Source organism: Phyllobates terribilis, unplaced genomic scaffold, assembly GCF_046119375.1.
Source record: "Phyllobates terribilis strain yellow unplaced genomic scaffold, ASM4611937v1 Scaffold_7__3_contigs__length_470593459, whole genome shotgun sequence".
Classification (NCBI taxonomy): domain Eukaryota; kingdom Metazoa; phylum Chordata; class Amphibia; order Anura; family Dendrobatidae; genus Phyllobates; species Phyllobates terribilis.
The window spans coordinates 269,227,540-269,250,079 of NW_027362767.1; the positions used below are offsets into that span (position 1 = coordinate 269,227,540).

At 56.8% G+C, this 22,540-nt stretch overlaps 1 protein-coding gene across 2 annotated transcripts in view; it reads left to right on the plus strand.

The window, feature by feature from the left end:
• The first annotated feature begins 887 nt into the window (after positions 1-887).
• The window catches only part of GPR107 (G protein-coupled receptor 107), a 54,079-nt gene continuing 32,426 nt past the window's right edge, over positions 888-22,540 (plus strand). For both annotated transcript variants that reach the window (XM_073640736.1, XM_073640737.1), the window contains exon 1: positions 888-1,036. In XM_073640736.1, coding sequence (XP_073496837.1) covers positions 965-1,036 — 72 coding nt within the window. In that variant the 5' untranslated portion in view covers positions 888-964. The remainder of the gene's footprint in view (positions 1,037-22,540) is intronic.

Here is a 22,540-nt window from a genome sequence, read left to right on the forward strand (position 1 = left end):
CATTATACTGTGTGGATGACTATGTGGGCCCCATTATGCTGTATGGAGGACGATGTAGGGCCCATTATACTGTATGGAGGACGATGTAGGGCCCATTATACTGTATGGAGGACTATGTGGGGCCCATTATACTGTATGGAGGACGATGTGGGGCCCATTATACTGTATGGAGGACTATGTGGGGCTCATTATTCTGTATGGAGGACAATGTGGGGCCCATTATACTGTATGCAGGGCTGTGTAGGAGTCATGGTTGGGGCATCATACCGTGTTGGGGTCACGATACTTTGCCAGGAAGTAGTGTGAGGTGAAGTCCAGTAGGGTCATCATACCATGCATGTGGATGGTACTGTAGAGGAATCATATTGTGTTTGGGGGACAATTTTGTTGGCATCATACTTTATGGGGGCAATGCAAGAGGAATCTCAGGCTTCAGTAGGAGGAAAATTACTTTATAAGGGCAGCACAGTTGTGAGATATGCTCCTCTGTGACCCTGCTGAATACTATTTTTTTTGTGGGGGGGGGGCATTTGGACTTCTGCTGTGAGGCCCCTATGATTTCTATGTATGCCCCTCCTTTTGCATGTAAAGCATGGTCCCATTCACTGACAGCAAGTAGACATCTTGGAAGAAGGAGAGGTATGTGAGGTATGAGAGGCAGTTGAAGTCGTTCAGGCTGTTCTGCTCTCAGGACATCAGCATCTTCCCCTCTGTCTGCGGTCACGTTCACATTGTGCCATATCGCCTCGCTGCGGTTTGCAGTAGTCCCCAGGTCAGATGAGGCGAGTTGTGGAGACAGATGGAGTCAGCCTCCTCACTGAGGACAACTCTCGACCAATATGCAGGTCCCTGCGCACGCTGATGACGTCACGTTCCGGGTTAGTGGTCAGGAGGAAGCGGTGGGACACGTGACAGGGGCGGGGCCAACTCCCGGAAGTGAGAGGATGCTGATGCTGGAATAAACATGGCGCTGCTGGTCCTGAGCCTCCTGCTGCTGCCGCTATGCTCTGCGCGGGTCCATCACCTCGTCCTGAAGGTACCGAGGGCAACGCCCGGAGCGGTGAACCGGGGAAGACGGGACAGGGAGGAGGGCAGGAAAGTGAAAGGGGACAAGAGAGGCAGAGGGGAAGGGAGGAAGAGGATCAGAGGGGGAGGAGAGTGACAGGAGGGGAAAGAGAGTGACAGGAAGAGGATCAGAGGGGGAGGAGAGTGACAGGAAGGGGAAGAGAGTGACAGGAAGAGGATCAGAGGGGGAGGAGAGTGACAGGAAGAGGATCAGAGGGGGAAGAGAGTGACAGGAAGAGGATCAGAGGGGGAAGAGAGTGACAGGAAGGGGAAGAGAGTGACAGGAAGAGGATCAGAAGGGGAGGAGAGTGACAGGAAGGGGAAGAGAGTGACAGGAAGAGGATCAGAGGGGGAGGAGAGTGACAGGAAGAGGATCAGAGGGGGAGGAGAGTTACAGGAAGGGGAAGAGCGTGAAAGGAAGAGGATCAGAGGGGGAGGAGAGTGACAGGAAGAGGATCAGAGGGGGAGGAGAGTGACAGGAGGGGGAAGAGAGTGACAGGAAGAGGATCAGAGGGGGAGGAGAGTGACAGGAAGGGGAAGAGAGTGACAGGAAGAGGATCAGAGGGGGAGGAGAGTGACAGGAAGAGGATCAGAGGGGGAGGAGAGTGACAGGAAGAGGATCAGAGGGGGAGGAGAGTGACAGGAAGGGGAAGAGAGTGACAGGAAGAGGATCAGAGGGGGAGGAGAGTGACAGGAAGAGGATCAGAGGGGGAGGAGAGTGACAGGAAGGGGAAGAGAGTGACAGGAAGAGGATCAGAGGGGGAGGAGAGTGACAGCAAGGGGATCAGAGGGGGAGGAGAGTGACAGGAGGGGGAAGAGAGTGACAGGAAGAGGATCAGAGGGGGAGGAGAGTGACAGGAAGAGGATCAGAGGGGGAGGAGAGTGACAGGAAGAGGATCAGAGGGGGAGGAGAGTGACAGGAAGGGGAAGAGAGTGACAGGAAGAGGATCAGAGGGGGAGGAGAGTGACAGGAAGGGGAAGAGAGTGACAGGAAGAGGATCAGAGGGGGAGGAGAGTGACAGGAAGGGGAAGAGAGTGACAGGAAGAGGATCAGAGGGGGAAGAGATTGACAGGAAGAGGATCAGAGGGGGAGGAGAGTGACAGGAAGGGGAAGAGAGTGACAGGAAGAGGATCAGAGGGGGAGGAGAGTGACAGGAAGGGGAAGAGAGTGACAGGAAGAGGATCAGAGGGGGAGGAGAGTGACAGGAAGGGGAAGAGAGTGACAGGAAGAGGATCAGAGGGGGAGGAGAGTGACAGGAAGGGGAAGAGAGTGACAGGAAGAGGATCAGAGGGGGAGGAGAGTGACAGGAAGGGGAAGAGAGTGACAGGAAGAGGATCAGAGGGGGAGGAGAGTGACAGGAAGGGGAAGAGAGTGACAGGAAGAGGATCAGAGGGGGAGGAGAGTGACAGGAAGGGGAAGAGAGTGACAGGAAGAGGATCAGAGGGGGAGGAGAGTGACAGGAAGGGGAAGAGAGTGACAGGAAGAGGATCAGAGGGGGAGGAGAGTGACAGGAAGAGGATCAGAGGGGGAGGAGAGTGACAGGAAGAGGATCAGAGGGGGAGGAGAGTGACAGGAAGGGGAAGAGAGTGACAGGAAGAGGATCAGAGGGGGAGGAGAGTGACAGGAAGAGGATCAGAGGGGGAGGAGAGTGACAGGAAGAGGATCAGAGGGGGAGGAGAGTGACAGGAAGGGGAAGAGAGTGACAGGAAGAGGATCAGAGGGGGAGGAGAGTGACAGGAAGGGGAAGAGAGTGACAGGAAGAGGATCAGAGGGGGAGCAGAGTGACAGGAAGAGGATCAGAGGGGGAGGAGAGTGACAGGAAGGGGAAGAGAGTGACAGGAAGAGGATCAGAAGGGGAGGAGAGTGACAGGAAGGGGAAGAGAGTGACAGGAAGAGGATCAGAGGGGGAGGAGAGTGACAGGAAGGGGAAGAGAGTGACAGGAAGAGGATCAGAGGGGGAGGAGAGTGACAGGAAGAGGATCAGAGGGGGAGGAGAGTGACAGGAAGAGGATCAGAGGGGGAGGAGAGTGACAGGAGGGGGAAGAGAGTGACAGGAAGAGGATCAGAGGGGGAAGAGAGTGACAGGAAGAGGATCAGAGGGGGAAGAGAGTGACAGGAAGAGGATCAGAGGGGGAGGAGAGTGACAGGAAGAGGATCAGAGGGGGAGGAGAGTGACAGGAAGGGGAAGAGAGTGACAGGAAGAGGATCAGAAGGGGAGGAGAGTGACAGGAAGGGGAAGAGAGTGACAGGAAGAGGATCAGAGGGGGAGGAGAGTGACAGGAAGAGGATCAGAGGGGGAAGAGAGTGACAGGAAGAGGATCAGAGGGGGAGGAGAGTGACAGGAAGGGGAAGAGAGTGACAGGAAGAGGATCAGAGGGGGAGGAGAGTGACAGGAAGGGGAAGAGAGTGACAGGAAGAGGATCAGAGGGGGAGGAGAGTGACAGGAAGGGGAAGAGAGTGACAGGAAGAGGATCAGAGGGGGAGGAGAGTGACAGGAAGGGGAAGAGAGTGACAGGAAGAGGATCAGAGGGGGAGGAGAGTGACAGGAAGGGGAGGAGAGTGACAGGAAGAGGATCAGAGGGGGAGGAGAGTGACAGGAAGAGGATCAGAGGGGGAGGAGAGTGACAGGAAGGGGAAGAGAGTGACAGGAAGAGGATCAGAGGGGGAGGAGAGTGACAGGAAGAGGATCAGAGGGGGAAGAGAGTGACAGGAAGAGGATCAGAGGGGGAAGAGAGTGACAGGAAGGGGAAGAGAGTGACAGGAAGAGGATCAGAAGGGGAGGAGAGTGACAGGAAGGGGAAGAGAGTGACAGGAAGAGGATCAGAGGGGGGGGAGAGTGACAGGAAGAGGATCAGAGGGGGAGGAGAGTTACAGGAAGGGGAAGAGCGTGAAAGGAAGAGGATCAGAGGGGGAGGAGAGTGACAGGAAGAGGATCAGAGGGGGAGGAGAGTGACAGGAGGGGGAAGAGAGTGACAGGAAGAGGATCAGAGGGGGAGGAGAGTGACAGGAAGGGGAAGAGAGTGACAGGAAGAGGATCAGAGGGGGAGGAGAGTGACAGGAAGGGGAAGAGAGTGACAGGAAGAGGATCAGAGGGGGAGGAGAGTGACAGGAAGGGGAAGAGAGTGACAGGAAGAGGATCAGAGGGGGAGGAGAGTGACAGGAAGGGGAAGAGAGTGACAGGAAGAGGATCAGAGGGGGAGGAGAGTGACAGGAAGAGGATCAGAGGGGAGGAGAGTGACAGGAAGAGGATCAGAGGGGGAGGAGAGTGACAGGAGGGGGAAGAGAGTGACAGGAAGAGGATCAGAGGGGGAGGAGAGTGACAGGAAGAGGATCAGAGGGGGAGGAGAGTGACAGGAACAGGATCAGAGGGGGAGGAGAGTGACAGGAAGAGGATCAGAGTGGGAGGAGAGTGACAGGAAGGGGAAGAGAGTGACAGGAAGAGGATCAGAGGGGGAGGAGAGTGACAGGAAGGGGAAGAGAGTGACAGGAAGAGGATCAGAGGGGGAGGAGAGTGACAGGAAGGGGAAGAGAGTGACAGGAAGAGGATCAGAGGGGGAGGAGAGTGACAGGAAGGGGAAGAGAGTGACAGGAAGAGGATCAGAGGGGGAGGAGAGTGACAGGAAGGGGAAGAGAGTGACAGGAAGAGGATCAGAGGGGGAGGAGAGTGACAGGAAGGGGAAGAGAGTGACAGGAAGAGGATCAGAGGGGGAGGAGAGTGACAGGAAGGGGAAGAGAGTGACAGGAAGAGGATCAGAGGGGGAGGAGAGTGACAGGAAGGGGAAGAGAGTGACAGGAAGAGGATCAGAGGGGGAGGAGAGTGACAGGAAGGGGAAGAGAGTGACAGGAAGAGGATCAGAGGGGAAGGAGAGTGACAGGAAGGGGAAGAGAGTGACAGGAAGAGGATCAGAGGGGGAGGAGAGTGACAGGAAGGGGAAGAGAGTGACAGGAAGAGGATCAGAGGGGGAGGAGAGTGACAGGAAGGGGAAGAGAGTGACAGGAAGAGGATCAGAGGGGGAGGAGAGTGACAGGAAGAGGATCAGAGGGGAAGGAGAGTGACAGGAAGAGGATCAGAGGGGGAGGAGAGTGACAGGAAGAGGATCAGAGGGGGAGGAGAGTGACAGGAAGAGGATCAGAGGGGGAGGAGAGTGACAGGAAGGGGAAGAGAGTGACAGGAAGAGGATCAGAGGGGGAGGAGAGTGACAGGAAGGGGAAGAGAGTGACAGGAAGAGGATCAGAGGGGGAGGAGAGTGACAGGAAGGGGAAGAGAGTGACAGGAAGAGGATCAGAGGGGGAGGAGAGTGACAGGAAGGGGAAGAGAGTGACAGGAAGAGGATCAGAGTGGGAGGAGAGTGACAGGAAGAGGATCAGAGGGGGAGGAGAGTGACAGGAAGAGGATCAGAGGGGGAGGAGAGTGACAGGAAGAGGATCAGAGGGGGAAGAGAGTGACAGGAAGAGGATCAGAGGGGGAAGAGAGTGACAGGAAGAGGATCAGAGGGGGAGGAGAGTGACAGGAAGAGGATCAGAGGGGGAGGAGAGTGACAGGAAGGGGAAGAGAGTGACAGGAAGAGGATCAGAAGGGGAGGAGAGTGACAGGAAGGGGAAGAGAGTGACAGGAAGAGGATCAGAGGGGGAGGAGAGTGACAGGAAGGGGAAGAGAGTGACAGGAAGAGGATCAGAGGGGGAGGAGAGTGACAGGAAGGGGAAGAGAGTGACAGGAAGAGGATCAGAGGGGGAGGAGAGTGACAGGAAGAGGATCAGAGGGGGAGGAGAGTGACAGGAAGGGGAAGAGAGTGACAGGAAGAGGATCAGAGGGGGAGGAGAGTGACAGGAAGAGGATCAGAGGGGGAGGAGAGTGACAGGAGGGGGAAGAGAGTGACAGGAAGAGGATCAGAGGGGGAAGAGAGTGACAGGAAGAGGATCAGAGGGGGAAGAGAGTGACAGGAAGAGGATCAGAGGGGGAGGAGAGTGACAGGAAGAGGATCAGAGGGGGAGGAGAGTGACAGGAAGAGGATCAGAGGGGGAGGAGAGTGACAGGAAGGGGAAGAGAGTGACAGGAAGAGGATCAGAAGGGGAGGAGAGTGACAGGAAGGGGAAGAGTGACAGGAAGAGGATCAGAGGGGAAGGAGAGTGACAGGAAGGGGAAGAGAGTGACAGGAAGAGGATCAGAGGGGGAAGAGAGTGACAGGAAGAGGATCAGAGGGGGAGGAGAGTGACAGGAAGGGGAAGAGAGTGACAGGAAGAGGATCAGAGGGGGAGGAGAGTGACAGGAAGGGGAAGAGAGTGACAGGAAGAGGATCAGAGGGGGAGGAGAGTGACAGGAAGGGGAAGAGAGTGACAGGAAGAGGATCAGAGGGGGAGGAGAGTGACAGGAAGGGGAAGAGAGTGACAGGAAGAGGATCAGAGGGGGAGGAGAGTGACAGGAAGGGGAAGAGAGTGACAGGAAGAGGATCAGAGGGGGAGGAGAGTGACAGGAAGGGGAAGAGAGTGACAGGAAGAGGATCAGAGGGGGAGGAGAGTGACAGGAAGAGGATCAGAGGGGGAGGAGAGTGACAGGAAGAGGATCAGAGGGGGAGGAGAGTGACAGGAAGGGGAAGAGAGTGACAGGAAGAGGATCAGAGGGGGAGGAGAGTGACAGGAAGAGGATCAGAGGGGAAGGAGAGTGACAGGAAGAGGATCAGAGGGGGAGGAGAGTGACAGGAAGGGGAAGAGAGTGACAGGAAGAGGATCAGAGGGGGAGGAGAGTGACAGGAAGGGGAAGAGAGTGACAGGAAGAGGATCAGAGGGGGAGCAGAGTGACAGGAAGAGGATCAGAGGGGGAGGAGAGTGACAGGAGGGGGAAGAGAGTGACAGGAAGAGGATCAGAGGGGGAAGAGAGTGACAGGAAGAGGATCAGAGGGGGAAGAGAGTGACAGGAAGAGGATCAGAGGGGGAGGAGAGTGACAGGAAGAGGATCAGAGGGGGAGGAGAGTGACAGGAAGGGGAAGAGAGTGACAGGAAGAGGATCAGAAGGGGAGGAGAGTGACAGGAAGGGGAAGAGAGTGACAGGAAGAGGATCAGAGGGGGAGGAGAGTGACAGGAAGGGGAAGAGAGTGACAGGAAGAGGATCAGAGGGGGAGGAGAGTGACAGGAAGAGGATCAGAGGGGGAGGAGAGTGACAGGAAGAGGATCAGAGGGGGAGGAGAGTGACAGGAGGGGGAAGAGAGTGACAGGAAGAGGATCAGAGGGGGAAGAGAGTGACAGGAAGAGGATCAGAGGGGGAAGAGAGTGACAGGAAGAGGATCAGAGGGGGAGGAGAGTGACAGGAAGTTGATCAGAGGGGGAGGAGAGTGACAGGAAGGGGAAGAGAGTGACAGGAAGAGGATCAGAAGGGGAGGAGAGTGACAGGAAGGGGAAGAGAGTGACAGGAAGAGGATCAGAGGGGGAGGAGAGTGACAGGAAGGGGAAGAGAGTGACAGGAAGAGGATCAGAGGGGGAAGAGAGTGACAGGAAGAGGATCAGAGGGGGAGGAGAGTGACAGGAAGGGGAAGAGAGTGACAGGAAGAGGATCAGAGGGGGAGGAGAGTGACAGGAAGGGGAAGAGAGTGACAGGAAGAGGATCAGAGGGGGAGGAGAGTGACAGGAAGGGGAAGAGAGTGACAGGAAGAGGATCAGAGGGGGAGGAGAGTGACAGGAAGGGGAGGAGAGTGACAGGAAGAGGATCAGAGGGGGAGGAGAGTGACAGGAAGAGGATCAGAGGGGGAGGAGAGTGACAGGAAGGGGAAGAGAGTGACAGGAAGAGGATCAGAGGGGGAAGAGAGTGACAGGAAGAGGATCAGAGGGGGAAGAGAGTGACAGGAAGAGGATCAGAAGGGGAGGAGAGTGACAGGAAGGGGAAGAGAGTGACAGGAAGAGGATCAGAGGGGGGGGAGAGTGACAGGAAGAGGATCAGAGGGGGGGGAGAGTGACAGGAAGAGGATCAGAGGGGGAGGAGAGTTACAGGAAGGGGAAGAGCGTGAAAGGAAGAGGATCAGAGGGGGAGGAGAGTGACAGGAAGAGGATCAGAGGGGGAGGAGAGTGACAGGAGGGGGAAGAGAGTGACAGGAAGAGGATCAGAGGGGGAGGAGAGTGACAGGAAGGGGAAGAGAGTGACAGGAAGAGGATCAGAGGGGGAGGAGAGTGACAGGAAGAGGATCAGAGGGGGAGGAGAGTGACAGGAAGGGGAAGAGAGTGACAGGAAGAGGATCAGAGGGGGAGGAGAGTGACAGGAAGGGGAAGAGAGTGACAGGAAGAGGATCAGAGGGGGAGGAGAGTGACAGGAAGGGGAAGAGAGTGACAGGAAGAGGATCAGAGGGGGAGGAGAGTGACAGGAAGGGGAAGAGAGTGACAGGAAGAGGATCAGAGGGGGAGGAGAGTGACAGGAAGAGGATCAGAGGGGGAGGAGAGTGACAGGAAGAGGATCAGAGGGGGAGGAGAGTGACAGGAAGAGGATCAGAGGGGGAGGAGAGTGACAGGAAGGGGAAGAGAGTGACAGGAAGAGGATCAGAGGGGGAGGAGAGTGACAGGAAGGGGAAGAGAGTGACAGGAAGAGGATCAGAGGGGGAGGAGAGTGACAGGAAGGGGAAGAGAGTGACAGGAAGAGGATCAGAGGGGGAGGAGAGTGACAGGAAGGGGAAGAGAGTGACAGGAAGAGGATCAGAGGGGGAGGAGAGTGACAGGAAGAGGATCAGAGGGGGAGGAGAGTGACAGGAAGAGGATCAGAGGGGGGGAGAGTGACAGGAGGGGGAAGAGAGTGACAGGAAGAGGATCAGAGGGGGAAGAGAGTGACAGGAAGAGGATCAGAGGGGGAAGAGAGTGACAGGAAGAGGATCAGAGGGGGAGGAGAGTGACAGGAAGAGGATCAGAGGGGGAGGAGAGTGACAGGAAGGGGAAGAGAGTGACAGGAAGAGGATCAGAAGGGGAGGAGAGTGACAGGAAGGGGAAGAGAGTGACAGGAAGAGGATCAGAGGGGGAGGAGAGTGACAGGAAGGGGAAGAGAGTGACAGGAAGAGGATCAGAGGGGGAGGAGAGTGACAGGAAGGGGAAGAGAGTGACAGGAAGAGGATCAGAGGGGGAGGAGAGTGACAGGAAGAGGATCAGAGGGGGAGGAGAGTGACAGGAAGGGGAAGAGAGTGACAGGAAGAGGATCAGAGGGGGAGGAGAGTGACAGGAAGAGGATCAGAGGGGGAGGAGAGTGACAGGAGGGGAAGAGAGTGACAGGAAGAGGATCAGAGGGGGAAGAGAGTGACAGGAAGAGGATCAGAGGGGGAGGAGAGTGACAGGAAGAGGATCAGAGGGGGAGGAGAGTGACAGGAAGAGGATCAGAGGGGGAGGAGAGTGACAGGAAGGGGAAGAGAGTGACAGGAAGAGGATCAGAAGGGGAGGAGAGTGACAGGAAGGGGAAGAGAGTGACAGGAAGAGGATCAGAGGGGAAGGAGAGTGACAGGAAGGGGAAGAGAGTGACAGGAAGAGGATCAGAGGGGGAAGAGAGTGACAGGAAGAGGATCAGAGGGGGAGGAGAGTGACAGGAAGGGGAAGAGAGTGACAGGAAGAGGATCAGAGGGGGAGGAGAGTGACAGGAAGGGGAAGAGAGTGACAGGAAGAGGATCAGAGGGGGAGGAGAGTGACAGGAAGGGGAAGAGAGTGACAGGAAGAGGATCAGAGGGGGAGGAGAGTGACAGGAAGGGGAAAAGAGTGACAGGAAGAGGATCAGAGGGGGAGGAGAGTGACAGGAAGAGGATCAGAGGGGGAGGAGAGTGACAGGAAGGGGAAGAGAGTGACAGGAAGAGGATCAGAGGGGGAGGAGAGTGACAGGAAGGGGAAGAGAGTGACAGGAAGAGGATCAGAGGGGGAGGAGAGTGACAGGAAGGGGAAGAGAGTGACAGGAAGAGGATCAGAGGGGGAGGAGAGTGACAGGAAGGGGAAGAGAGTGACAGGAAGAGGATCAGAGGGGGAGGAGAGTGACAGGAAGGGGAAGAGAGTGACAGGAAGAGGATCAGAGGGGGAGGAGAGTGACAGGAAGAGGATCAGAGGGGGAGGAGAGTGACAGGAAGAGGATCAGAGGGGGAGGAGAGTGACAGGAAGAGGATCAGAGGGGGAGGAGAGTGACAGGAAGAGGATCAGAGGGGGAGGAGAGTGACAGGAAGAGGATCAGAGGGGGAGGAGAGTGACAGGAAGAGGATCAGAGGGGAGGAGAGTAACAGGAAGAGGATCAGAGGGGTAGGAGAGTGACAGGAAGAAGATCAGAGGGGGAGGAGAGTGACAGGAAGAGGATCAGAGGGGGAGGAGAGTGACAGGAAGAGGATCAGAGGGGGAGGAGAGTGACAGGTAGAGGATCAGAGGGGGAGGAGAGTGACAGGTAGAGGATCAGAGGGGGAGGAGAGTGACAGGAAGAGGATCAGAGGGGGAGGAGAGTGACAGGAAGGGGAAGAGAGTGACAGGAAGAGGATCAGAGGGGGAGGAGAGTGACAGGAAGGGGAAGAGAGTGACAGGAAGAGGATCAGAGGGGGAGGAGAGTGACAGGAAGGGGAGGAGAGTGACAGGAAGAGGATCAGAGGGGGAGGAGAGTGACAGGAAGAGGATCAGAGGGGGAGGAGAGTGACAGGAAGGGGAAGAGAGTGACAGGAAGAGGATCAGAGGGGGAGGAGAGTGACAGGAAGAGGATCAGAGGGGGAAGAGAGTGACAGGAAGAGGATCAGAGGGGGAAGAGAGTGACAGGAAGAGGATCAGAGGGGGAAGAGAGTGACAGGAAGGGGAAGAGAGTGACAGGAAGAGGATCAGAAGGGGAGAAGAGTGACAGGAAGGGGAAGAGAGTGACAGGAAGAGGATCAGAGGGGGGGAGAGTGACAGGAAGAGGATCAGAGGGGGAGGAGAGTTACAGGAAGGGGAAGAGCGTGAAAGGAAGAGGATCAGAGGGGGAGGAGAGTGACAGGAAGAGGATCAGAGGGGGAGGAGAGTGACAGGAGGGGGAAGAGAGTGACAGGAAGAGGATCAGAGGGGGAGGAGAGTGACAGGAAGGGGAAGAGAGTGACAGGAAGAGGATCAGAGGGGGAGGAGAGTGACAGGAAGAGGATCAGAGGGGGAGGAGAGTGACAGGAAGAGGATCAGAGGGGGAGGAGAGTGACAGGAAGGGGAAGAGAGTGACAGGAAGAGGATCAGAGGGGGAGGAGAGTGACAGGAAGGGGAAGAGAGTGACAGGAAGAGGATCAGAGGGGGAGGAAAGTGACAGGAAGGGGAAGAGAGTGACAGGAAGAGGATCAGAGGGGGAGGAGAGTGACAGGAAGAGGATCAGAGGGGAGGAGAGTGACAGGAAGAGGATCAGAGGGGGAGGAGAGTGACAGGAGGGGGAAGAGAGTGACAGGAAGAGGATCAGAGGGGGAGGAGAGTGACAGGAAGAGGATCAGAGGGGGAGGAGAGTGACAGGAAGAGGATCAGAGGGGGAGGAGAGTGACAGGAAGGGGAAGAGAGTGACAGGAAGAGGATCAGAGGGGGAGGAGAGTGACAGGAGAGGGGAAGAGAGTGACAGGAAGAGGATCAGAGGGGGAGGAGAGTGACAGGAAGGGGAAGAGAGTGACAGGAAGAGGATCAGAGGGGGAGGAGAGTGACAGGAAGGGGAAGAGAGTGACAGGAAGAGGATCAGAGGGGGAGGAGAGTGACAGGAAGGGGGAAGAGAGTGACAGGAAGAGGATCAGAGGGGGAGGAGAGTGACAGGAAGAGGATCAGAGGGGGAGGAGAGTGACAGGAAGAGGATCAGAGGGGGAGGAGAGTGACAGGAAGAGGATCAGAGGGGGAGGAGAGTGACAGGAAGAGGATCAGAGGGGGAGGAGAGTGACAGGAAGAAGATCAGAGGGGGAGGAGAGTGACAGGAAGAGGATCAGAGGGGGAGGAGAGTGACAGGAAGAGGATCAGAGGGGGAGGAGAGTGACAGGAAGAGGATCAGAGGGGGAGGAGAGTGACAGGAAGAGGATCAGAGGGGGAGGAGAGTGACAGGTAGAGGATCAGAGGGGGAGAAGAGTGACAGGTAGAGGATCAGAGGGGGAGGAGAGTGACAGGAAGAAGATCAGAGGGGGAGGAGAGTGACAGGAAGAGGATCAGAGGGGGAGGAGAGTGACAGGAAGAGGATCAGAGGGGGAGGAGAGTGACAGGAAGAGGATCAGAGGGGGAGGAGAGTGACAGGAAGAGGATCAGAGGGGGAGGAGAGTGACAGGAAGGGGAAGAGAGTGACAGGAAGAGGATCAGAGGGGGAGAAGAGTGACAGGAAGGGGAAGAGAGTGACAGGAAGAGGATCAGAGGGGGAGAGAGTGACAGGAAGAGGATCAGAGGGCAGGAAGAGGATCAGAGGGGGGGAGAGTGACAGGAAGAGGATCAGAGGGGGAAGAGAGTGACAGGAAGAGGATCAGAGGGGGAGGAGAGTGACAGGAAGGGGAAGAGAGTGACAGGAAGAGGATCACAGGGGGAAGAGAGTGACAGGAAGAGGATCAGATGGGGAGGAGAGTGACAGGAAGGGGAAGAGAGTGACAGGAAGAGGATCAGAGGGGGAGGAGAGTGACAGGAAGGGGAAGAGAGTGACAGGAAGAGGATCAGAGAGGGAAGAGAGTGACAGGAAGAGGATCAGAGGGGGAGGAGAGTGACAGGAAGGGGAAGAGAGTGACAGGAAGAGGATCAGAGGGGGAGGAGAGTGACAGGAAGGGGAAGAGAGTGACAGGAAGAGGATCAGAGGGGGAGGAGAGTGACAGGAAGAGAATCAGAGGGGGAGGAGAGTGACAGGAAGAGGATCAGAGGGGGAGGAGAGTGGGAGGAGAGTGACAGGAAGGGGAGGAGTGTGACAGGAAGAGGATCAGAGGGGGAGGAGAGTGACAGGAAGAGGATCAGAGGGGGAGGAGAGTGACAGGAAGTGGAAGAGAGTGACAGGAAGAGGATCAGAGGGGGAGGAGAGTGACAGGAAGAGGATCAGAGGGGGAGGAGAGTGACAGGAAGTGGAAGAGAGTGACAGGAAGAGGATCAGAAGGGGAGGAGAGTGACAGGAAGGGGAAGAGAGTGACAGGAAGAGGATCAGAGGGGGAGGAGAGTGACAGGAAGGGGAAGAGAGTGACAGGAAGAGGATCAGAAGGGGAGGAGAGTGACAGGAAGGGGAAGAGAGTGACAGGAAGAGGATCAGAGGGGGAGGAGAGTGACAGGAAGGGGAAGAGAGTGACAGGAAGAGGATCAGAAGGGGAGGAGAGTGACAGGAAGGGGAAGAGAGTGAAAGGAAGAGGATCAGAGGGGGAGGAGAGTGACAGGAAGGGGAAGAGAGTGACAGGAAGAGGATCAGAGGGGGAGGAGAGTGACAGGAAGGGGAAGAGAGTGACAGGAAGGGGAAGAGAGTGACAGGAAGAGGATCAGAGGGGGAGGAGAGTGACAGGAAGGGGAAGAAAGTGACAGGAAGAGAATCAGAGGTGGGGGAGAGTGACAGGAAGAGGATCAGAGGGAGAGGAGAGTGACAGGAAGAGGATCAGAGGGGGAGGAGAGTGACAGGAAGAGGATCAGAGGGGGAGGAGAGTGACAGGAAGAGGATCAGAGGGGGAGGAGAGTGACAGGAAGAGGATCAGAGGGGGAGGAGAGTGACAGGAAGAGGATCAGGGGGAGGAGAGTGACAGGAAGAAGATCAGAGGGGGAGGAGAGTGACAGGAAGAGGATCAGAGGGGGAGGAGAGTGACAGGAAGAGGATCAGAGGGGGAGGAGAGTGACAGGAAGAGGATCAGAGGGGGAGGAGAGTGACAGGAAGAGGATCAGAGGGGGAGGAGAGTGACAGGAAGAGGATCAGAGGGGGAGGAGAGTGACAGGAAGAGGATCAGAGGGGGAGGAGAGTGACAGGAAGAGGATCAGAGGGGGAGGAGAGTGACAGGAAGAGGAACAGAGGGGGAGGAGAGTGACAGGAAGAGGATCAGAGGGGGAGGAGAGTGACAGGAAGGGGAAGAGAGTGACAGGAAGAGGATCAGAAGGGGAGGAGAGTGACAGGAAGGGGAAGAGAGTGACAGGAAGAGGATCAGAGGGGGAGGAGAGTGACAGGAAGGGGAAGAGAGTGACAGGAAGAGGATCAGAGGGGGAGGAGAGTGACAGGAAGGGGAAGAGAGTGACAGGAAGAGGATCAGAGGGGGAGGAGAGTGACAGGAAGGGGAAGAGAGTGACAGGAAGAGGATCAGAAGGGGAGGAGAGTGACAGGAAGGGGAAGAGAGTGAAAGGAAGAGGATCAGAGGGGGAGGAGAGTGACAGGAAGGGGAAGAGAGTGACAGGAAGAGGATCAGAGGGGGAGGAGAGTGACAGGAAGGGGAAGAGAGTGACAGGAAGGGGAAGAGAGTGACAGGAAGAGGATCAGAGGGGGAGGAGAGTGACAGGAAGGGGAAGAAAGTGACAGGAAGAGAATCAGAGGTGGGGGAGAGTGACAGGAAGAGGATCAGAGGGAGAGGAGAGTGACAGGAAGAGGATCAGAGGGGGAGGAGAGTGACAGGAAGAGGATCAGAGGGGGAGGAGAGTGACAGGAAGAGGATCAGAGGGGGAGGAGAGTGACAGGAAGAGGATCAGAGGGGGAGGAGAGTGACAGGAAGAGGATCAGAGGGGGAGGAGAGTGACAGGAAGAAGATCAGAGGGGGAGGAGAGTGACAGGAAGAGGATCAGAGGGGGAGGAGAGTGACAGGAAGAGGATCAGAGGGGGAGGAGAGTGACAGGAAGAGGATCAGAGGGGGAGGAGAGTGACAGGAAGAGGATCAGAGGGGGAGGAGAGTGACAGGAAGAGGATCAGAGGGGGAGGAGAGTGACAGGAAGAGGATCAGAGGGGGAGGAGAGTGACAGGAAGAGGATCAGAGGGGGAGGAGAGTGACAGGAAGAGGATCAGAGGGGGAGGAGAGTGACAGGAAGAGGATCAGAGGGGGAGGAGAGTGACAGGAAGAGGATCAGAGGGGGAGGAGAGTGACAGGAAGAGGATCAGAGGGGGAGGAGAGTGACAGGAAGAGGATCAGAGGGGGAGGAGAGTGACAGGAAGAGGATCAGAGGGGGAGGAGAGTGACAGGAAGAGGATCAGAGGGGGAGGAGAGTGACAGGAAGAGGATCAGAGGGGGAGGAGAGTGACAGGAAGAGGATCAGAGGGGGAGGAGAGTGACAGGAAGAGGATCAGAGGGGGAGGAGAGTGACAGGAAGAGGATCAGAGGGGGAGGAGAGTGACAGGAAGAGGATCAGAGGGGGAGGAGAGTGACAGGAAGAGGATCAGAGGGGGAGGAGAGTGACAGGAAGAGGATCAGAGGGGGAGGAGAGTGACAGGAAGAGGATCAGAGGGGGAGGAGAGTGACAGGAAGAGGATCAGAGGGGGAGGAGAGTGACAGGAAGAGGATCAGAGGGGGAGGAGAGTGACAGGAAGAGGATCAGAGGGGGAGGAGAGTGACAGGAAGAGGATCAGAGGGGGAGGAGAGTGACAGGAAGAGGATCAGAGGGGGAGGAGAGTGACAGGAAGAGGATCAGAGGGGGAGGAGAGTGACAGGAAGAGGATCAGAGGGGGAGGAGAGTGACAGGAAGAGGATCAGAGGGGGAGGAGAGTGACAGGAAGAGGATCAGAGGGGGAGGAGAGTGACAGGAAGAGGATCAGAGGGGGAGGAGAGTGACAGGAAGAGGATCAGAGGGGGAGGAGAGTGACAGGAAGAGGATCAGAGGGGGAGGAGAGTGACAGGAAGAGGATCAGAGGGGGAGGAGAGTGACAGGAAGAGGATCAGAGGGGGAGGAGAGTGACAGGAAGAGGATCAGAGGGGGAGGAGAGTGACAGGAAGAGGATCAGAGGGGGAGGAGAGTGACAGGAAGAGGATCAGAGGGGGAGGAGAGTGACAGGAAGAGGATCAGAGGGGGAGGAGAGTGACAGGAAGAGGATCAGAGGGGGAGGAGAGTGACAGGAAGAGGATCAGAGGGGGAGGAGAGTGACAGGAAGAGGATCAGAGGGGGAGGAGAGTGACAGGAAGAGGATCAGAGGGGGAGGAGAGTGACAGGAAGAGGATCAGAGGGGGAGGAGAGTGACAGGAAGAGGATCAGAGGGGGAGGAGAGTGACAGGAAGAGGATCAGAGGGGGAGGAGAGTGACAGGAAGAGGAAGAGAGTGACAGGAAGAGGATCAGAGGGGGAGGAGAGTGACAGGAAGGGGATCAGAGGGGGAGGAGAGTGACAGGAAGAGGATCAGAGGGGGAGGAGAGTGACAGGAAGAGGATCAGAGGGGGAGGAGAGTGACAGGAAGAGGATCAGAGGGGGAGGAGAGTGACAGGAAGAGGATCAGAGGGGGAGGAGAGTGACAGGAAGAGGATCAGAGGGGGAGGAGAGTGACAGGAAGAGGATCAGAGGGGAGGAGAGTGACAGGAAGAGGATCAGAGGGGGAGGAGAGTGACAGGAAGAGGATCAGAGGGGGAGGAGAGTGACAGGAAGAGGATCAGAGGGGGAGGAGAGTGACAGGAAGAGGATCAGAGGGGGAGGAGAGTGACAGGAAGAGGATCAGGGGGAGGAGAGTGACAGGAAGAGGATCAGAGGGGGAGGAGAGTGACAGGAAGAGGATCAGAGGGGGAGGAGAGTGACAGGAAGAGGATCAGAGGGGGAGGAGAGTGACAGGAAGGGGAAGAGAGTGACAGGAAGAGGATCAGAGGGGGAGGAGAGTGACAGGAAGGGGAAGAGAGTGACAGGAAGAGGATCAGAGGGGGAGGAGAGTGACAGGAAGAGGATCAGAGGGGGAGGAGAGTGACAGGAAGGGCAAGAAAGTGACAGGAAGAGAATCAGAGGTGGGGGAGAGTGACAGGAAGAGGATCAGAGGGAGAGGAGAGTGACAGGAAGAGGATCAGAGGGGGAGGAGAGTGACAGGAAGAGGATCAGAGGGGGAGGAGAGTGACAGGAAGAGGATCAGAGGGGGAGGAGAGTGACAGGAAGAGGATCAGGGGGAGGAGAGTGACAGGAAGAAGATCAGAGGGGGAGGAGAGTGACAGGAAGAGGATCAGAGGGGGAGGAGAGTGACAGGAAGAGGATCAGAGGGGGAGGAGAGTGACAGGAAGAGGATCAGAGGGGGAGGAGAGTGACAGGAAGAGGATCAGAGGGGGAGGAGAGTGACAGGAAGAGGATCAGAGGGGGAGGAGAGTGACAGGAAGAGGATCAGAGGGGGAGGAGAGTGACAGGAAGAGGATCAGAGGGGGAGGAGAGTGACAGGAAGAGGATCAGAGGGGGAGGAGAGTGACAGGAAGAGGATCAGAGGGGGAGGAGAGTGACAGGAAGAGGATCAGAGGGGGAGGAGAGTGACAGGAAGAGGATCAGAGGGGGAGGAGAGTGACAGGAAGAGGATCAGAGGGGGAGGAGAGTGACAGGAAGAGGATCAGAGGGGGAGGAGAGTGACAGGAAGAGGATCAGAGGGGGAGGAGAGTGACAGGAAGAGGATCAGAGGGGGAGGAGAGTGACAGGAAGAGGATCAGAGGGGGAGGAGAGTGACAGGAAGAGGATCAGAGGGGGAGGAGAGTGACAGGAAGAGGATCAGAGGGGGAGGAGAGTGACAGGAAGAGGATCAGAGGGGGAGGAGAGTGACAGGAAGAGGATCAGAGGGGGAGGAGAGTGACAGGAAGAGGATCAGAGGGGGAGGAGAGTGACAGGAAGAGGATCAGAGGGGGAGGAGAGTGACAGGAAGAGGATCAGAGGGGGAGGAGAGTGACAGGAAGAGGATCAGAGGGGGAGGAGAGTGACAGGAAGAGGATCAGAGGGGGAGGAGAGTGACAGGAAGAGGATCAGAGGGGGAGGAGAGTGACAGGAAGAGGATCAGAGGGGGAGGAGAGTGACAGGAAGAGGATCAGAGGGGGAGGAGAGTGACAGGAAGAGGATCAGAGGGGGAGGAGAGTGACAGGAAGAGGATCAGAGGGGGAGGAGAGTGACAGGAAGAGGATCAGAGGGGGAGGAGAGTGACAGGAAGAGGATCAGAGGGGGAGGAGAGTGACAGGAAGAGGATCAGAGGGGGAGGAGAGTGACAGGAAGAGGATCAGAGGGGGAGGAGAGTGACAGGAAGAGGATCAGAGGGGGAGGAGAGTGACAGGAAGAGGATCAGAGGGGGAGGAGAGTGACAGGAAGAGGATCAGAGGGGGAGGAGAGTGACAGGAAGAGGATCAGAGGGGGAGGAGAGTGACAGGAAGAGGATCAGAGGGGGAGGAGAGTGACAGGAAGAGGATCAGAGGGGGAGGAGAGTGACAGGAAGAGGATCAGAGGGGGAGGAGAGTGACAGGAAGAGGATCAGAGGGGGAGGAGAGTGACAGGAAGAGGATCAGAGGGGGAGGAGAGTGACAGGAAGGGGATCAGAGGGGGAGGAGAGTGACAGGAAGGGGAAGAGAGTGACAGGAAGAGGATCAGAGGGGGAGGAGAGTGACAGGAAGGGGAAGAGAGTGACAGGAAGAGGATCAGAGGGGGAGGAGAGTGACAGGAAGAGGATCAGAGGGGGAGGAGAGTGACAGGAAGGGGAAGAGAGTGACAGGAAGAGGATCAGAGGGGGAGGAGAGTGACAGGAAGAGGATCAGAGGGGGAGGAGAGTGACAGGAAGAGGATCAGAGGGGGAAGAGAGTGACAGGAAGAGGATCAGAGGGGGAAGAGAGTGACAGGAAGAGGATCAGAGGGGGAAGAGAGTGACAGGAAGAGGATCAGAGGGGGAAGAGAGTGACAGGAAGAGGATCAGAAGGGGAAGAGAGTGACAGGAAGAGGATCAGAGGGGGAGGAGAGTGACAGGAAGAGGATCAGAGGGGGAGGAGAGTGACAGGAAGGGGAAGAGAGTGACAGGAAGAGGATCAGAGGGGGAGGAGAGTGACAGGAAGGGGAAGAGAGTGACAGGAAGAGGATCAGAAGGGGAGGAGAGTGACAGGAAGGGGAAGAGAGTGACAGGAAGAGGATCAGAGGGGGAGGAGAGTGACAGGAAGGGGAAGAGAGTGACAGGAAGAGGATCAGAGGGGGAAGAGAGTGACAGGAAGAGGATCAGAGGGGGAGGAGAGTGACAGGAAGAGGATCAGAGGGGGAGGAGAGTGACAGGAAGGGGAAGAGAGTGACAGGAAGAGGATCAGAGGGGGAGGAGAGTGACAGGAAGGGGAAGGGAGTGACAGGAAGAGGATCAGAGGGGGAGGAGAGTGACAGGAAGGGGAAGAGAGTGACAGGAAGAGGATCAGAGGGGGAGGAGAGTGACAGGAAGGGGAAGAGAGTGACAGGAAGAGGATCAGAGAGGGAAGAGAGTGACAGGAAGAGGATCAGAGGGGGAGGAGAGTGACAGGAAGGGGAAGAGAGTGACAGGAAGAGGATCAGAGGGGGAGGAGAGTGACAGGAAGGGGAAGAGAGTGACAGGAAGAGGATCAGAGTGGGAGGAGAGTGACAGGAAGGGGAAGAGAGTGACAGGAAGAGGATCAGAGGGGGAGGAGAGTGACAGGAAGAGGATCAGAGGGGGAGGAGAGTGACAGGAAGGGGAAGAGAGTGACAGGAAGAGGATCAGAGGGGGAGGAGAGTGACAGGAAGGGGAAGAGAGTGACAGGAAGAGGATCAGAGGGGGAGGAGAGTGACAGGAAGGGGAAGAGAGTGACAGGAAGAGGATCAGAGGGGGAGGAGAGTGACAGGAAGAGGATCAGAGGGGGAGGAGAGTGACAGGAAGAGGATCAGAGGGGGAGGAGAGTGACAGGAAGATGATCAGAGGGGGAGGAGAGTGACAGGAAGAGGATCAGAGGGGGAGGAGAGTGACAGGAAGAGGATCAGAGGGGGAGGAGAGTGACAGGAAGAGGATCAGAGGGGGAGGAGAGTGACAGGAAGAGGATCAGAGGGGGAGGAGAGTGACAGGAAGAGAATCAGAGGGGGAGGAGAGTGACAGGAAGAGGATCAGAGGGGGAGGAGAGTGACAGGAAGAGGATCAGAGGGGGAGGAGAGTGACAGGAAGAGGATCAGAGGGGGAGGAGAGTGACAGGAAGAGGATCAGAGGGGGAGGAGAGTGACAGGAAGAGGATCAGAGGGGGAGGAGAGTGACAGGAAGAGGATCAGAGGGGGAGGAGAGTGACAGGAAGGGGAAGAGAGTGACAGGAAGAGGATCAGAGGGAGAGGAGAGTGACAGGAAGAGGATCAGATGGGGGGAGAGTGACAGGAAGAGGATCAGATGGGGGGAGAGTGACAGGAAGAGGATCAGAGGGGGAAGAGAGTGACAGGAAGAGGATCAGAGGGGAAAGAGAGTGACAGGAAGAGGATCAGAGGGGGAGGAGAGTGACAGGAAGAGAATCAGAGGGGGAGGAGAGTGACAGGAAGGGGAAGAGAGTGACAGGAAGAGGATCAGAGGGGGAGGAGAGTGACAGGAAGAGAATCAGAGGGGGAGGAGAGTGACAGGAAGGGGAAGAGTGTGACAGGAAGAGGATCAGAGGGGGAGGAGAGTGACAGGAAGGGGAAGAGAGTGGCAGGAAGAGGATCAGAGGGGGAGGAGAGTGACAGGAAGGGGAAGAGAGTGACAGGAAGAGGATCAGAGGGGGAGGAGAGTGACAGGAAGAGGATCAGAGGGGGAGGAGAGTGATAGGAAGGGGAAGAGAGTGACAGGAAGAGGATCAGAGGGGGAAGAGAGTGACAGGAAGAGGATCAGAGGGGGAGGAGAGTGACAGGAAGGGGAAGAGAGTGACAGGAAGAGGATCAGAGGGGGAGGAGAGTGACAGGAAGGGGAAGAGAGTGGCAGGAAGAGGATCAGACGGGGAGGAGAGTGACAGGAAGGGGAAGAGAGTGACAGGAAGAGGATCAGAGGGGGAGGAGAGTGATAGGAAGGGGAAGAGAGTGACAGGAAGAGGATCAGAGGGGGAAGAGAGTGACAGGAAGAGGATCAGAGGGGGAGGAGAGTGACAGGAAGAGGATCAGAGGGGGAGGAGAGTGACAGGAAGGGGAAGAGAGTGACAGGAAGAGGATCAGAGGGGGAGGAGAGTGACAGGAAGGGGAAGAGAGTGACAGGAAGAGGATCAGAAGGGGAGGAGAGTGACAGGAAGGGGAAGAGAGTGACAGGAAGAGGATCAGAGGGGGAGGAGAGTGACAGGAAGGGGAAGAGAGTGACAGGAAGAGGATCAGAGGGGGAGGAGAGTGACAGGAAGGGGAAGAGAGTGACATGAAGAGGATCAGAGGGGGAGGAGAGTGACAGGAAGGGGAAGAGAGTGACAGGAAGAGAATCAGAGGGGGGGAGAGTGACAGGAAGAGGATCAGAGGGGGAGGAGAGTGACAGGAAGAGGATCAGAGGGGGAGGAGAGTGACAGGAAGAGGATCAGAGGGGGAGGAGAGTGACAGGAAGAGGATCAGGGGGAGGAGAGTGACAGGAAGAAGATCAGAGGGGGAGGAGAGTGACAGGATGAGGATCAGAGGGGGAGGAGAGTGACAGGAAGAGGATCAGAGGGGGAGGAGAGTGACAGGAAGAGGATCAGAGGGGGAGGAGAGTGACAGGAAGAGGATCAGAGGGGGAGGAGAGTGACAGGAAGAGGATCAGAGGGGGAGGAGAGTGACAGGAAGAGGATCAGAGGGGGAGGAGAGTGACAGGAAGAGGATCAGAGGGGGAGGAGAGTGACAGGAAGAGGATCAGAGGGGGAGGAGAGTGACAGGAAGAGGATCAGAGGGGGAGGAGAGTGACAGGACGAGGATCAGAGGGTGAGGAGAGTGACAGGAAGGGGACCAGACGGGGAGGAGAGTGACAGGAAGGGGATCAGAGGGGGAGGAGAGTGACAGGAAGAGGATCAGAGGGGGGAGGAGAGTGACAGGAAGAGGATCAGAGGGGGGAGGAGAGTGACAGGAAGAGGATCAGAGGGGGAGGAGAGTGACAGGAAGAGGATCAGAGGGGGAGGAGAGTGACAGGAAGAGGATCAGAGGGGGAGGAGAGTGACAGGAAGAGGATCATAGGGGGAGGAGAGTGACAGGAAGAGGATCAGAGGGGGAGGAGAGTGACAGGAAGGGGAAGAGAGTGACAGGAAGAGGATCAGAGGGGGAGAAGAGTGACAGGAAGAGGATCAGAGGGGGGGGAGAGTGACAGGAAGAGGATCAGAGGGGGAAGAGAGTGACAGGAAGAGGATCAGAGGGGGAAGAGAGTGACAGGAAGAGGATCAGAGGGGGAAGAGAGTGACAGGAAGAGGATCAGAGGGGGAGGAGAGTGACAGGAAGAGGATCAGAGGGGGAGGAGAGTGACAGGAAGAGGATCAGAGGGGGAGGAGAGTGACAGGAAGAGGATCAGAGGGGGAGGAGAGTGACAGGAAGAGGATCAGAGGGGGAGGAGAGTGACAGGAAGAGGATCAGAGGGGGAGGAGAGTGACCGGAAGAGAATCAGAGGCGGAGGAGAGTGACAGGACGAGGATCAGAGGGGGAAGAGAGTGACAGGAAGAGGATCAGAGGGGGAAGAGAGTGACAGGAAGAGGATCAGAGGGGGAGGAGAGTGACAGGAAGGGGACCAGAGGGGGAGGAGAGTGAC